The sequence below is a fragment of the Mauremys mutica genome, chromosome 9 (genome assembly GCF_020497125.1).
Source record: "Mauremys mutica isolate MM-2020 ecotype Southern chromosome 9, ASM2049712v1, whole genome shotgun sequence".
Lineage (NCBI taxonomy): Eukaryota > Metazoa > Chordata > Testudines > Geoemydidae > Mauremys > Mauremys mutica.
In genome coordinates this window covers 47,093,525-47,107,495 of record NC_059080.1, presented here as the reverse complement: position 1 = coordinate 47,107,495, position 13,971 = coordinate 47,093,525, and the positions used below count along the sequence as shown (strand labels likewise).

Here is a 13,971-nt window from a genome sequence, read left to right as displayed (position 1 = left end):
CTTTTATTAAAAGTTTATTTTGCTACACTCTGACTCTGTGCTTGTGAGAGAAGAAGTATTGCCTCTTAGAGGCACCCAGAGGGTGGTGTGTAATTGTCCCAGGTGACTGGGTGGGCACTTGAAATGGTTTTGTGTTTATTTTTGAAAAGGAACCCCTAGATACCGGCCCTTGTTGCTGCCAACTTTGACTGGCAGAAAGGTTACATTTAGGGCTGTGGATTAATCACAGTTAACTGATGTGATTAACTCAAAAAATTAATTGCAATTAATTGCAGTTTTAATCGCATCATTGAACAATAAAATACCAATTGAAATGTATTAAGTATTTTAGATGTTTTTCTACATTTTCAAATATATTGATTTCAGTTACAATACACAATACAAAGTGTATACTGTTCACTTTATATTGTTATTTTTATTACAAATATTTGCACTGTAAAAATGATAAACAAAAGAAATAGTATTTTTGAATTCACTTCATACAAGTACTGTAGTGCAATCTCTTTACTGTGAAAGTACAACTTACAGATGTAGATTTTTTTTGTTACATAATTGCACTCAAAAACAAAACAATGCAAAACTTTAGAGCCTACAAGTCCACTGAGTCCTACTTCTCATTCAGCCAATCGCTAAGACAAACAAGTCTGTTTACATTTACAGGAGATAATGCTGCCCACTTCTTATTTACACTGTCACCAGAAAGTGAGAACAGGTGTTCGCATGGGACTTTTGTAGCCGGCATTGCAAGGTATTTACATGCCAGATATGCTAAACATTTGTATGCCCCTTCATGCTTCGGCCACCATTCCAGAGGACTTGCTTCCATGCTGATGATACTCATTAAAAAAATAATGCATTAATTAAATTTGTGACTGAACTCCTTGCAAGAGAATTGTATGTCCCTGGCTCTATTTTACCTGCATTCTGCCATATATTTCATGTTATAATAGTCTGGGATGATGACTCAGCACATGTTCATTTTAAGAACACTTTCACTGCAGATTTGACAAAACGCAAATAAGGTGCCAATGTGAGATTTCAAAAGATAGCTACAGCATTTGATCCAAGACATAAGAATCTGAAGTGCCTTCCAAAATCTGAGAGGGACGAGGTGTGGATCATGCTTTCAGAAGTCTTAAAAGAGCAACACTTCAATACAGAAACTACAGAACCTGAACCACCAAAAAGAAAACCAACCTTCTGCTGGTGGCATCTGACTCAGATAATGAAAATGAACATGCGTTGGTCCACACTGCTTTGGATTGTTATTGAGCAGAACCCATCATCAGCATGGATGTATGTCCTCTGGAATGGTGGTTGAAGCATGAAGGGACATGTGAATCTTTAGAATATTGGGCACGTAAATATCTTGCAACGTCGGCTACAACAGTGCTATGTGAACACCTGTTCTCACTTTCAGGTGACATTGTGAACAAGAAGCTAGCAGCATTGTCTCCTGCAAATGTAAACAAACTTGTTTGTCTGAGCGATTGGCTGAACAAGAAATAGGACTGAGTGGCCTTGTAGGCTCTAAAATTTTACATTGTTTTATTTTTGAATGCAGTTTTTTTGGTATATAATTCTATATTTGTAAGTTCAACTTTCACAGTAAAGAGATTGCATTACAGTACTTGTATTAGGTGAATAGAAAAATGCTATTTCTTTTGTTTTTTACAGTGCAAATATTTGTAATAAAAATAAATATAAAGTGAGCACTGTACGCTTTGCATTCTGTAATATAATTGAAATCAATATATTTGAAAATGTCCAAAAATATTTAAATAAATGGTATTCTATTATTGTTTAACAGTGTGATTAATCACGATTAATTTTTTTAATTGCTTGACAGCCCTAGTTACATTATATACAACAGTAATGCAAGGAACTTACAGACATTGGCTTCAGCAGTTAGCATGAGGCTTGAGGCCTATGAACACAGATAAATAACCTAATAGTTACCCGTAAGTTTGGGGGAACTGAAAATAGAATGTGCAAGGGGGGATTCTGACCATAATGACACTTATCAACCACAGGAACATTAGTCAACATCCGCAGATGACTAACCACAAGAGTGCCATGGCAACCAATTGATGTTTGCAATAATAAGTTGAGATCATTGAACCTATATGAGAAGGACACTCCAACATTATTAGTGTGAGGAAATACAAATAAGGAAGAGGGGAGAAACCTCTAATGATGCATTAGACATAGTGGCATTAGTGTAACATAGTATAGAAATGGCATCCCAGCCTGTGGGCAGGAGGGGAGAGAGAGAGATGTAGCCCTAGAAAGGTGCCAGAATGATGGCCACTAGGGATGATGAGGAAGGTGACGGTGATGAGGAAGATGATGGCTAACAGTGCAGATTGTTCTGCAAGGGATGGTGTGAATATATGGATGTGCAGATGTACATTTTGTAGTATCTCCAACTCAGTAAGGGAGATAGAGTGTTTGTGACTTGCTAAATGTATTAATAAATTATTAAGAGTCCTGTGGCACGTTATAGACTAACAAATGTATTGGAGAATAAGCTTTCGTGGGTGAATACCCACTTCATCAGACACGTGTTGCTTTTTACAGATCCAGACTAACACAGCTATCCCTCTGATACTTAATAAATTATTGTAAATATAGAAGAGTTCCTATAGTGTGAGTGTTGCAACCATGCACATTGGGGTTCCCAACTATATAGTAATTGTAATAATAGTGGGCCTGATCTTGGGACAAGAACCTGTCAACTCTCAGCCTTGGAATAACTTGGAATTCTTAAGTAAATCAATATAATTAATGCATAATCTATAGCTCAGGCTATGCTGGTTGGAAAAACCATTCCCAGAGAGTAGTTATCACAGTCATGCTGGAAGGGCATATCGAATGGGTCCTGTAGGGATCCGTCCTGGGTCTGGTTCTGTTCAACAATGATTTAGATAATGGCATAGGGAGTACTCTTACGAAGTTTGTGGATGATACCAAGCTGGGAGGGGTTGCAAGTGGCTTTGGAGGTTAGGATTAAAGTGATCTGGACAAACTGGAGAAATGGTCTGAAATAAATAGGGTGAAATTCAATAAGAACAAATGCAAAGGACCCCACTTAGGAAGAAACAATCAGTTACACACATACAAAATGAGAAATGTCTGCCTAAGATGGAGTACTGGGGAAAGGGATCTGGGAGTCATAGTGGATCACAACTAAATATGAGTCAACAGTGTAGCACAGTTACAAAAAAAGCAAACATCATTCTGGGGATGTATTAGCAGGAGTGTTGTAAGGAAGACACGAGAAGTAATTCTTCTGCTCTACTCCACACTGCTCTACTCCACACATAGGCCTCAATTGGAGTATTGTGTCCAGCTCTGGGTGCCAGGAAAGATGTGGACAAATTGGAGAAAGTCCAAAGAGCAACAAAAATATAAAGGTCTAGAAAACATGACCTATGAGGGAAGACTAGAAAAAATGGGTTTGTTTGACTGAGGGGGACATAACAGTTTTCAAGTACATAAAAGGTTGTGTGAAAAATTGTTCTCCTTAACCTCTGAGGATAGGACAAGAAGCAATGGGCTTAAGTTGCAGCAAAGGAAGTTTAGTGTGGACATTAGGAAAAAATTCTTAACTGTAGTTAAGCAGTGGAATAAATTGCCTAGGGAGGTTGTAGAATTTCTGTCATTGGAGGATTTTAAGAACTGGTTAGACAAACACCTGTTAGGGATAGTCTAGCTTTTAATTGGACAAATCAACCCCCTGCTCCCTGACATCTGAGGTGTTAGAAATATGGATCACATTCTTCAGCTTAAACCCATCTCTGATTGTTACTAAAAATAGCATTGCTTTTCAAATACTAAATTATTTACATGTGCGGTTTTTTTCCCCCAATGCTACTTGTTTCTTCCCTGGTGAAACCTGTGGTGATGTATGCAACGGTAGTGCAAGAGAGGAGCCAGGTTTCCATCAAGGCCCCTTTCAATGCAAGGAGGCTGCCTGCCCGTCTGCTGTGTGAGATCTTTCATTTTGGAAAGCCCTGACAGTCTCCAGGCAGCTGATATATACAAGGTAGGCTCGGATTCAGCAAACACTTATGCACATGATTAATTTACAGAAATTGACGCATCCCACTGTCTGTCTAAAGCGAGGTTTGGGTGCTTCTCTGAGCCAAGCCTCCAGACCCTGGAGTTTCACCATTCTAGGTTTCACTCTCTGGCCTCCATTATTGTAGTATCTCAGTCTTTAATATATTCCCCCAACACCTCCCTGGGAGATAGGACAGTGCTATTATACCCCATTTTACAGAGGGGAAACTGAGGCCCAGATCCTCCAAGGTATGTAGGCACCTAAATCAGTGCCTAAGTGATCTGTCCAACATCTGACAGGAACCAGGGGCAGCCATCAATCTGCAATCAGTAGCAAAGGCCCTTCATTTGCTGGAATCTTCCCTACTCTTCTGTCTCCTAGTCTAATGACTATACAACAGTGTTATTCCCCCCCCCCGGCACCCCAGGAAATCTCTAGATTCTGATGATTCTCCCCTGGGGTGATGTACAGGGGTGTAGCCTGGGGAGATTCCCCTAGCCACATGTGTAGCATAGGACAGCCTGCAGAGACCCCCTCCCAAGCCCAGTCCTAAGGGGTGTGCTAGGAAGCAGAGGCAGAAGCAGATGCTGCTACAGGGGTTTCAGCAGGGCCGCCCAGAGGATTCAGGGGGCCTGGGGCAAAGCAATTTCAGGGGCCCCCTTCCATAAAAAAAAGTTGCAATACTATAAAATACTGTATTCTCGTGGAGGCCCCTGTGGGGCCCGGAGCCTGGGGCAAATTGCCCCACTTCCCCCCCCCCCCCCGGGCGGCCCTGGATTTCAGGGCTGCTGCAGGCTCTGGTGTAGCAAATAGGCAGCTGCGTATGAAGAGCATGGTGGAACTACTCTGGCTGATGCTGGGACCATACCAACCTCTGTAGCCATGGAGAACAGGGAGGACACAAAGGTGGTTTAATGCAACATTAGTTTGCCCCCCTTCCACTCCTGGGTTGTACCTCTCAGAGACCAGTACAGCACGTCAGCCAGGGTGTTTCATAGCTGCTTTGCACTCTATTCACATTGTGTAAATGATTCCCCACAGTGCAGGCCCCAGAGAACTAGCCCCCACCTTTTTTACTGCAGACAAAGTCCTGAACCCCTCAAATGAGCCCAGTTCCACAGCCAGGCTCAGAAAAGGTGAATGATCCAAGCTGGAGGAAATTAAGGTTCCCTCGTGTTCGCTTCCCCCATACAGGTACTTCCAGCACTAGGCAAGGTGAACCTTGCAGCCTCTGAGAGCCCCAGCGTTCATTAGTGAGCCAAGAAGGCGAAAAGAAATGGGATTAGGGAATCGATATAATACACGTTCCTGCTGAGCTGCTAAACCCAGAGCACAAAGCCGCGCGTGTGGTCGCCCACCTCAACGTCAGGCCAGAGCCGAAGCAGCCCACGTGCAGAGGTTAATTAGGCTGCTTACAGCTGAGAGCTCCCTGAGCCCCGGCTCATTCATGACTCTCCTGACTGTGTGGGGAGCGCCAGCTAAGAGCATCAGACACTCGGCAAGCGTTGTGCCCGTCTCCCTCTCTCGTTGCTTTTTGACACCCCCCTCAATTTGTACTGCTTTGCTCTAACAGCAGCTCCTGTGGGGAAAGAGCCTGGGGGAGGGACCGAGGGAGGATGCTGCTGACAAGATCATCTCATTTCCTTTGTGCTGGGGAATGCACAGCAACCTGTCACCAGGCCACCCTCTCCTACGCTGGGAAGAGCCATCCCTGGTAAGCACTCCACAGGGTCTGGCTCATGGGTGCCATGTCAGGCTGATTCCATCAGGCCAATGTGGCCGTAAAGCTGCAACAGAGGCCCTTCAGGAATTTCCTTCACATAGGGGAGTGGCTGTGGCAAATCACCTAGCTGGTTGGCCCACCCACACAATTGGCTTCAAGGAGCCTGCAGGTGCAGAGCTTACAGCTGCAGCCGCAATCACTCCAGTGCCTGTCTTGTTGCCAGCCTTGCTCCTGCCCTGCTTAGTTCCTGACTCCAGCTCTGATCCTCAGCACTGTTCCTGACACTGCTCTGACCACTAGGCCTGACTGCCCTGCTCCATGACAGGCTGAATCTGTCCTGTAGATCTCAGTGTGACTAGCTGCAGAATCAAGTACAACATTCATCAGGCTCATTTGTAGCACTTTGCTGTAAAACAAGGCACAGAGCAGTCTGAAGTGGTGCCGTGGGTTTGACCACAGTTACATAGCAACGTACCAGACTGTAGCAGGTCAGAATTTGAACTGTGATGGGAGAGCTGTGGGTGGAAGCACACGACTGGATGAAAAGGGGTACTGCGGGTCAGGAGTGAGGGGCAGGGCACAGCTGTAGGTGGGAAGTTTGCACAGCACACATCTGTTCTAGCTGGGTCTTTTAATCCCCCAAATTCATGAGCATCAAATACTATGGAACCATACACCCAGCCCATGGAGATCAGTTGACTGCCAGCCCCATGGGGCTGCATTTCCAGAGAGCTCGGCACCCAACGTTCTCAGCTCTTGGGGAAAATCTGATCCCATTTGTAGGGCCTGAGCCCTTCTCCAAAGTAACGGGCACCCCAATGCCTGGATTTCATATTAGGGCTCAGCTGCAGCAGCAGAGGTGGCCAGAGGGAGCTTCAAACAGCAGGCTGCTGTGACAGAGATGAAGTTACCCAAGGAGATGGGTAACAAGTTTACTTTTGTGCTGCACTGGACATTGCCTGCTTGCTCAATTATTTCAGGTTGACAGATGCTCCCCTTTGCACTCTCTTTAGTATGTTGCATCTTGAGCAGTTTGAAGAGTTGTTATTTTGAATGTGATGGCAAAATGATCTAAGGTGCACGGGAGCAGAGGTAGCAAACCGCATTAGCGAACTAGTTTCTTACTATTGGGATTGAGTTAAATCGGATCTGGAAAGAGAATTCTGTGCAGGTGGCTGACATGTAGGGCAGTTATGGATGCTGCCAACCTCAGAGTTTGTCCCAGCAGGACACGTGTCAAGACTTTGAGGACAAAAATGAAGGTTTTGCACAGGAAAGAAAGAGGAGGGGAATGTACTAAACATTATCTATGTAACCCTTCTGCCCGATGGAGTCGGCAGGAACCAGGGTCAGGTTCAATACATACACAGAACCAGCTTCAGCCCCCACCCAATAACCTAGAAAATTACACACCACCTCTGGGTGCTTCTAAGAGGCAATACTTCCCCTCTCGCAATCACAGAATCTGAGTATAGAAAAGAAACTTGTAATTGTAACTTTAGCGCCCTCGTAGCCAAGATGGAGTCTGCTCTGCAGGCAGCTCTGGCCAAGAGACAGCGCGCGCAGGAATGCAGCAGGAGAAATCCCTTCCACCCCAGGGGCACCTGTTCCAAACCCCCCAGAGTGAACACACACACCCACAGGAAAAGTACAATGGACATAACAAAGGGAGATATTTATTTACAGAGGGCTGGGAGGAGAAAAACAACAAGGAGAAATATAGGGGGAGCAGTAAAACAGGGCTGCATTCAAAACAAGGCCCCACGGACCCAGTGGTAGCACAGTCTGGAGGGGCAGACACTAAGCAATGTGTCTGCACACAAAGTTCAGGAGGCCTGAGCAAAGTTCCAGTCCGGTGGTGAGTCTTGGGTGCTCCTGGTTGTCTTCGGCGCCAGTGAACTCTCCCCAGCAAACCCCTCCGGTGCCCTCTTCTGCCGCTCTCTGCAAAGCCGCACAGAGCGACCACCTCCCCACTTAACTATCTAACAGCCTTCCTCCTTATTTCCAGTGCAGAGTTACAAGCCCCAGTACTTACAGCCCCAGGCAGCTCCGGGCAGCCGTGATACTGGGTTCAGCTCCGGCCTGTCCTCCTCGGGTGATTCCCCCCGGCACAGGGCTCCTCCTGGCTCCTGTCCTGGGCTGTCCCCGATCGGGCCTGTCCTCCTCAGGCCTCAGGCAGGTTCTCTCTGCTTCCTTCTCCAGGGCCAGCCATGCTGCTTCTCCTCTCTCTCCCTCCAGCTCCAGCCCTGCCCCCTGGAGTTTCCCTCCTTTTTCTTACTCTCCCCCTCCCCCTTGGGAAAAAGATTTAAAGGGGCCATGCTCTCTAGACCCCAAAGGGGTTACACTCTCCCCCCCCAAAAGAAATAATCCTTGATGTCCCCATCAAGGTAGGCAACTTTAAGCCATGGATCCCCAGCAGGAGACCCAGGGCCCCCATTCGTCAGAAGCATTCCCATCATCCATCCCACAGGACCCCGAGGGGTGGAACAGGTTTCCCATGAGGCAGCTCGCCCCCCGTGGCACCCCAGGAAGCTGTAGGTCACTGGGTTCCCCTAAACGATCATACGTCAGCACACACCTGGGCTTCCCTTCCCTAGAGGAACGTCTAGGCTGGCTGTCGGATGTTGGCTGAGGTGACACCACCGGACATGGAGGCAAGATGATGGGTCCTTGAGGCACGAATTTAAGTGCATCTGGGTTTAAAGTGGCTGTTTGGGGTACAGGGTTCTCTGCCTGCACTGAGCCTTCCTCATCATGTTCTTGGGGGGTCTCCACAGCTTGGGACAGTGAGGCCTCGGGAATGCTCAGTGTGGGGTCTTTCCCTTCACCATCTCTTTGCGTGACAACAAAAGGATCCATTAGGGTCAGGTCATTCCCAACTGGATGTTCACCAAACCCTATTTCATCCTCACTCTCCGAGGAGCTGGGTGTTTGCAGAGGACGGGTATATTTCCATCGTTGGGACCGTGTCCGACTTGCAGGTCCAGGAGTTTCAGAATCTGTGGAAACATCCTCACGGGGAAACAATACTTGTCCTATAGGTAACAGATGATTCCGGTGGAGAGTTTTGGTGGGGCCACGACTGCCCTCAGGACGTATGCGATACACTGGTAGATCTCCAAGTTTCTTCTTTATAATGTACGGGTGTGACTCCCAACGATCTGCAATTTTGTGTTTTCCCTGTAGTCCGAGATTTCGGGCCAAAACTCGGTCACCAACCCGAATCTTCTGTTGCCTCACTCGCTGATCATATCGGGTTTTATTCTTTTGATTCTGGTGACCAGCTGCTTGCGTCGCTATTCGATATGCCTCTTTCAGTTGATCTCTTAAGCGCGCCACATACCCCAAGTATGTTTTTGGGAGTGCCCCATCTGAAGACACTTCAAAACAGAGATCGATCGGCAACCGGGCCTCTCGACCGAACATTAACATGTATGGTGTGAACCCAGTTGCATCGTGTCGAGTGCAGTTATATGCATGAACCAAATGCTCTACGTGCTGGCTCCAGTATTTTTTCTGCTGAGGCTCCAGAGTTCCCAGCATGTTCAGTAGTGTGCGGTTGAATCGTTCTGGTAGTGGATCCCCTTGGGGATGATAAGGGGTGGTACGTGATTTTTTTATCCCCATGATCTTACAAAGTTCTTTTATTAATCGACTTTCAAAATCCCGTCCCTGATCTGAGTGTAGTCTGGCGGGCAACCCATAGTGGACGAAGAACTTTTCCCACAGGATCTTGGCGACCGTGGAAGCTTTTTGATCTTTGGTGGGATAAGCCTGGGCATAACGAGTAAAATGGTCAGTGACCACCAAGATATTTGCAGTACCCCGGCGGTCAGGCTCTAATGACAGAAAGTCCATAAAGACAAGCTCCATAGGTGCAGAACTTGTGATGCTGACAAGAGGAGCCGCCTGCTTAGGCAGAGTCTTTCGTTGGATACATCTGGTGCAGGTGCGAATATGGTGGGCGATGTCAGGCCCCATTCGGGGCCAATAGAATCTTGCCTTAACTAGGGCCTCCAACCGCTCGATTCCCAGATGCCCCATTCGATCGTGGCAGGCCTCTAACACGCCTTGCCGGTACTTCTGCGGTAGCACCAACTGCTTATGGTGAGGCCTCTGAGGATGCTTCTGCCCTCGGTAAAGTCGTCCATCCCGAACCAATAAGCGATCCCATTCTTTCAGCAAAAGGGCCTCCTCTGGGTGACTCGGTCGAATAGCCCTGGGATCTTTTCCCCTTTCCAATGCATAAAGGATGTCCTTCATCCGTGGATCAGCTCGCTGGGCATACTCTACCTCTCGATCCTTTAGTTTGGGCAGCTGTGGGTCCTGTACTCTAGTAAAACTTGAGTAGGCTATGGGTATGGCTTCTGGTGGTGCACCCAGACAGTCAATTGCTCGTTCTCCATTGGCTGTGGATTTTTCCTCCACAATGGATACCCGTTGGCATAAAGCTCTCAGTGCAGAGGTCCCCACATTCATCTGATCACTGGGTAATAAATCCTTAGAGTGAGGTTGCCGAGACAAGGCATCTGCATCCACGTTTGTTCGACCGGGTCGATACTGCAGAGTGAAATCATAGGCAGAGAGTGCCGCTAACCACCGGTGTCCTGCTACGGATAATTTTGCTGTTGTCTTGATGTATGTCAAAGGGTTATTATCAGTTTTTACAGTGAACTTGGCCCCATAGAGGTAGTCATGGAACCTCTCTGTGATGGCCCATTTCAATGCCAGGAACTCCACTTGATGTGCAGGGTAGTTTCTCTCAGGCGGTGTGAGACCTCGACTTGCAAATGCTACCGGTCGGAGTTTGCCTTTATGCTCTTGATAAAGGACAGCGCCTAAACCAGTGTAGCTTGCATCAACATGAAGTTCATACGGCTGGGTGGGATCAGCGTACACCAAAACAGGTGCTTGCGTGAGCTGTTGAATGATTTTATGGAAAGCTTCTTCAAACTCAGCAGTCCACCGTTTTCCAAAAGGTGCACCCACATTGAAGTATTTATGGCGAGGTGAGTTCCCCTTCTTCTTATTTGTGGGGGGGTATCCCTTGGTGAGCTCTGTGAGTGCATGTACGATGTGCGAAAAATTATTGATAAACTTGCGGTAATAGCCACAGAATCCCAGAAATGACCTTAATTCCTTGAGAGTTGTGGGCCTCGGCCAGGTAGTTACCGCCTTCACCTTCTCTGGGTCTGTAGCTATACCATCTGCAGACACTATGTGTCCCACATACCGCACGGATGTCTGGCAGAAGATGCACTTGTCTAAGGATAACTTGAGGCCAGCCTGTTCCAAACGATCCAGGACTTTGCACAGCCGAGTCTCGTGTTCTTCTAAAGTGCGCCCGAACACTATAATGTCATCCAGGTACACCAGACACTCCAACAGGTGCATGTCCCCTACCACCCGCTCCATGAGTCGCTGAAATGTGGCTGGAGCTCCAGATACTCCTTGAGGCATGCGATTAAATTGGTAAAATCCTAAAGGGCAGATGAATGCTGTCTTCTCCCGGTCCTCGGGTGCCATGGGCACTTGATAGTATCCACTGCGGAGGTCAAGGACAGAGAACCAGCAGCTACCATTCAGGCTATCCAAAGCATCATCCACCCGGGGCATTGTGTATTGGTCAGGGATCGTCCGCCGGTTCAGAGTGCGATAGTCGACGCACATGCGCACCTTTCCACTTTTCTTTTGTACTACGACGATTGGCGATGCGTAGGAGCTCCTGGATTCCTCAATGATACCTGCTTGAACCAGTTCCTGTAGGTGCTGCCTCACATCTTCAATATCAGCGGGGGCTAATCGTCTTGACCTCTCTCGAAAAGGCCGACCATCCTGCATTTGGATATGGTGCTCCACATCATGTGCACACCCAACATCCCATTCGTGCATAGAGAAAACAGCCTTCCTCTTGACTAACTTCTCACACAGGCGGTCCTTCCACTCAGCAGGAATGGGGGAATCCCCAAACTGGAAACTATCCCTCCCAAAAGGCCTAGCCTTGGTCTTCTCTTGGGATGGGGGCCCCCTGGCTCGCTGGTATGCGGCTTTACATAAAGCGTGCATTGGCAGCTCCTGCAGATAGTTGTTCCCTGCCATCTCACGGCATTTCCACGCCAACCTCTGGAACAGGTTTGCATTTGTCCCTAGGATTAAAGGTGCATACTTTCTTCCCTTTGGATCTGGGCAGACCAGTGCCAAAGTTTCTATTTCCTGGTTTACCCCCGCAACGTTCTTTGGGAACTGAACATTCAACAGGATATATCCCCGATAGGGGCAGGAGTCACAGCCAATTCCCCAGACTGTCAGGCCAGACAGGGGACGCAGGGGCAAATGCTGCAGGTGTTCTCGGTAGTAAGATTCATAAAGTATGGTGACCTGTGATCCACTGTCCAGCAATGCCTCACACAATCGTCCTTCTATACGAACAGGTACTATAGCCTGGGGGCCTATCAGCCCACGTGGGTAGCCTCTGTTTGTGGTTTTTCCTGGGGAGCCTTGTCTTGGGTTGCTCCTTCCCCAAGCCCTGTGGGTGTTTCCCTGAAGCCTCCTAATGGTCTGCTGCAATCTCTGAGATACCCTTGCATGATCTGTCTTGTTTTGACAGTCGAAGGCATAGTGACCATCTCTTCCACAGTTATAACAGAAACCTTCACGCTGGCTATCACCCCTCCTGCTACTCTCCTCTCTTGAGGATGGCACAGTATGTCCCTGAGCTTTCATCATGGCCACTTCTCGGGTCAAATCTCTCAGTGCTGCTGCCACTGATGGGGCATCTTCCATCTCTCCAAGCACTGTGGTGGTGTGACTCCCTGCCGTCTTCGGCTGCAACACTGCATCCGCTTGCAACAATCGCTCCTCCTCCTCACGTATCTCTCGAATGAGCTTGTGGAATGGGGGTGGGTCTTGGGCCCGCTCCCTCAGCTGCAGTTTCCACAACATCAACCCATCTTGTCGGGTGCCCCGGAGGATTTGGTCCAATCTAGCAAAATCAATGCGCTTGGTGGGGATGCCCTCCTTCCGCACTACCTGCTGTAGCAAATCCTCTAGTCTCCTGATGAAATCAGACAATCGTTCGTGGGGCTCCTGATAGGTATGGCGAAACCGATAATACAGGTCTTCACTGCTATCAGTAGCACCGTAGACACTCTCAAGAGCGGTTAAATAGTCTTGCACTGTGGCGGCTGGTTGTGAGTCTTTCAGGGCTCGGATAATTCGCATGGCAGGTCCCCTCAGACTCTCAAGCACCCGTTTCCGCTTCTCAGCATCAGAGCATTCCCACTCTTGGACAAGTGGCACCGTAAAATCCCTCCAGGTTTCATAATCATCCTCCCCTGATGGTACAGGTGACACCCCCGAGAATGAACGTAACCGCTTGTATGGTGCATTTTCATGTACCGGCTTCAATGCATCTTTGAGAGCATTTCCCAGCTCTTTGGCCCATCCCACCAGGCTGGGTGCTGCAGGTGTTGGATCCCCTCCTAATGCTAAAATTAATTCTTCTCTTGTCCGCTTCTCATCTACCATCAGAGCTTGCAATTTCTGTGCTAAAGAATCCACCTCAAGTGACTCAGGCACACTAGGAGGGGACTGCTCTGCCCCGAGAATTGTCCAGGGGATACCTTCTACTTTCACCTCTTTGGGCACTTTGTCAAGATCTGCTTCCTTGGAGTGAGTACATAGTGCTACCATGCCCTTCACTTTGCGGTTGTAAATACGGGTGTGGACCTTTACCCTCCCCAGTATTTCAGCTGCATCTAGGCTTTCCTCAATTTCATTTGGTTCCATCTCTTCTGGGAACCCCGCCACCAGCACAGCTTTGGTTACTGGGATTCGTGCCCCTCGGCACAGGTCTTCTAATAATCCTCTCTCCATTTTTTTTTTTTTACTGAGATGAAAGTCACTTAAGAGTTTCTTTTCTCTGTGAAGAAAAAACCCAGGGTGCGCAACGTAGGGGTGTGGGTATGTGTGTGTGTGTGCTGCAAAGTCCCCGTACGGGCCACCAAGTGTAACTTTAGCGCCCTCGTAGCCAAGATGGAGTCTGCTCTGCAGGCAGCTCTGGCCAAGAGACAGCGCGCGCAGGAATGCAGCAGGAGAAATCCCTTCCACCCCAGGGGCACCTGTTCCAAACCCCCCAGAGTGAACACACACACCCACAGGAAAAGTACAATGGACATAACAA

At 47.9% G+C, this 13,971-nt stretch overlaps 1 protein-coding gene across 1 annotated transcript; it reads right to left on the bottom strand.

Annotated features, from left to right (window-relative positions):
* Positions 1-8,186: 8,186 nt before the first annotated feature.
* PNMA3 (PNMA family member 3) lies at positions 8,187-13,636 on the bottom strand. Its single transcript, XM_045030603.1, has one exon. The coding sequence runs from the start codon at positions 13,575-13,577 to the stop codon at positions 8,187-8,189; it is 5,391 nt and encodes a 1,796-aa protein (XP_044886538.1). The 5' UTR covers positions 13,578-13,636.
* Between the last annotated feature and the right edge of the window lie 335 nt (positions 13,637-13,971).

What these genes read in the sequence shown, in the direction of transcription:
- PNMA3 (XM_045030603.1), bottom strand. Translation starts at nt 13,577, where the DNA reads ATGGAACCAAATGAAATTGAGGAAAGCCTAGATGCAGCTGAAATACTG.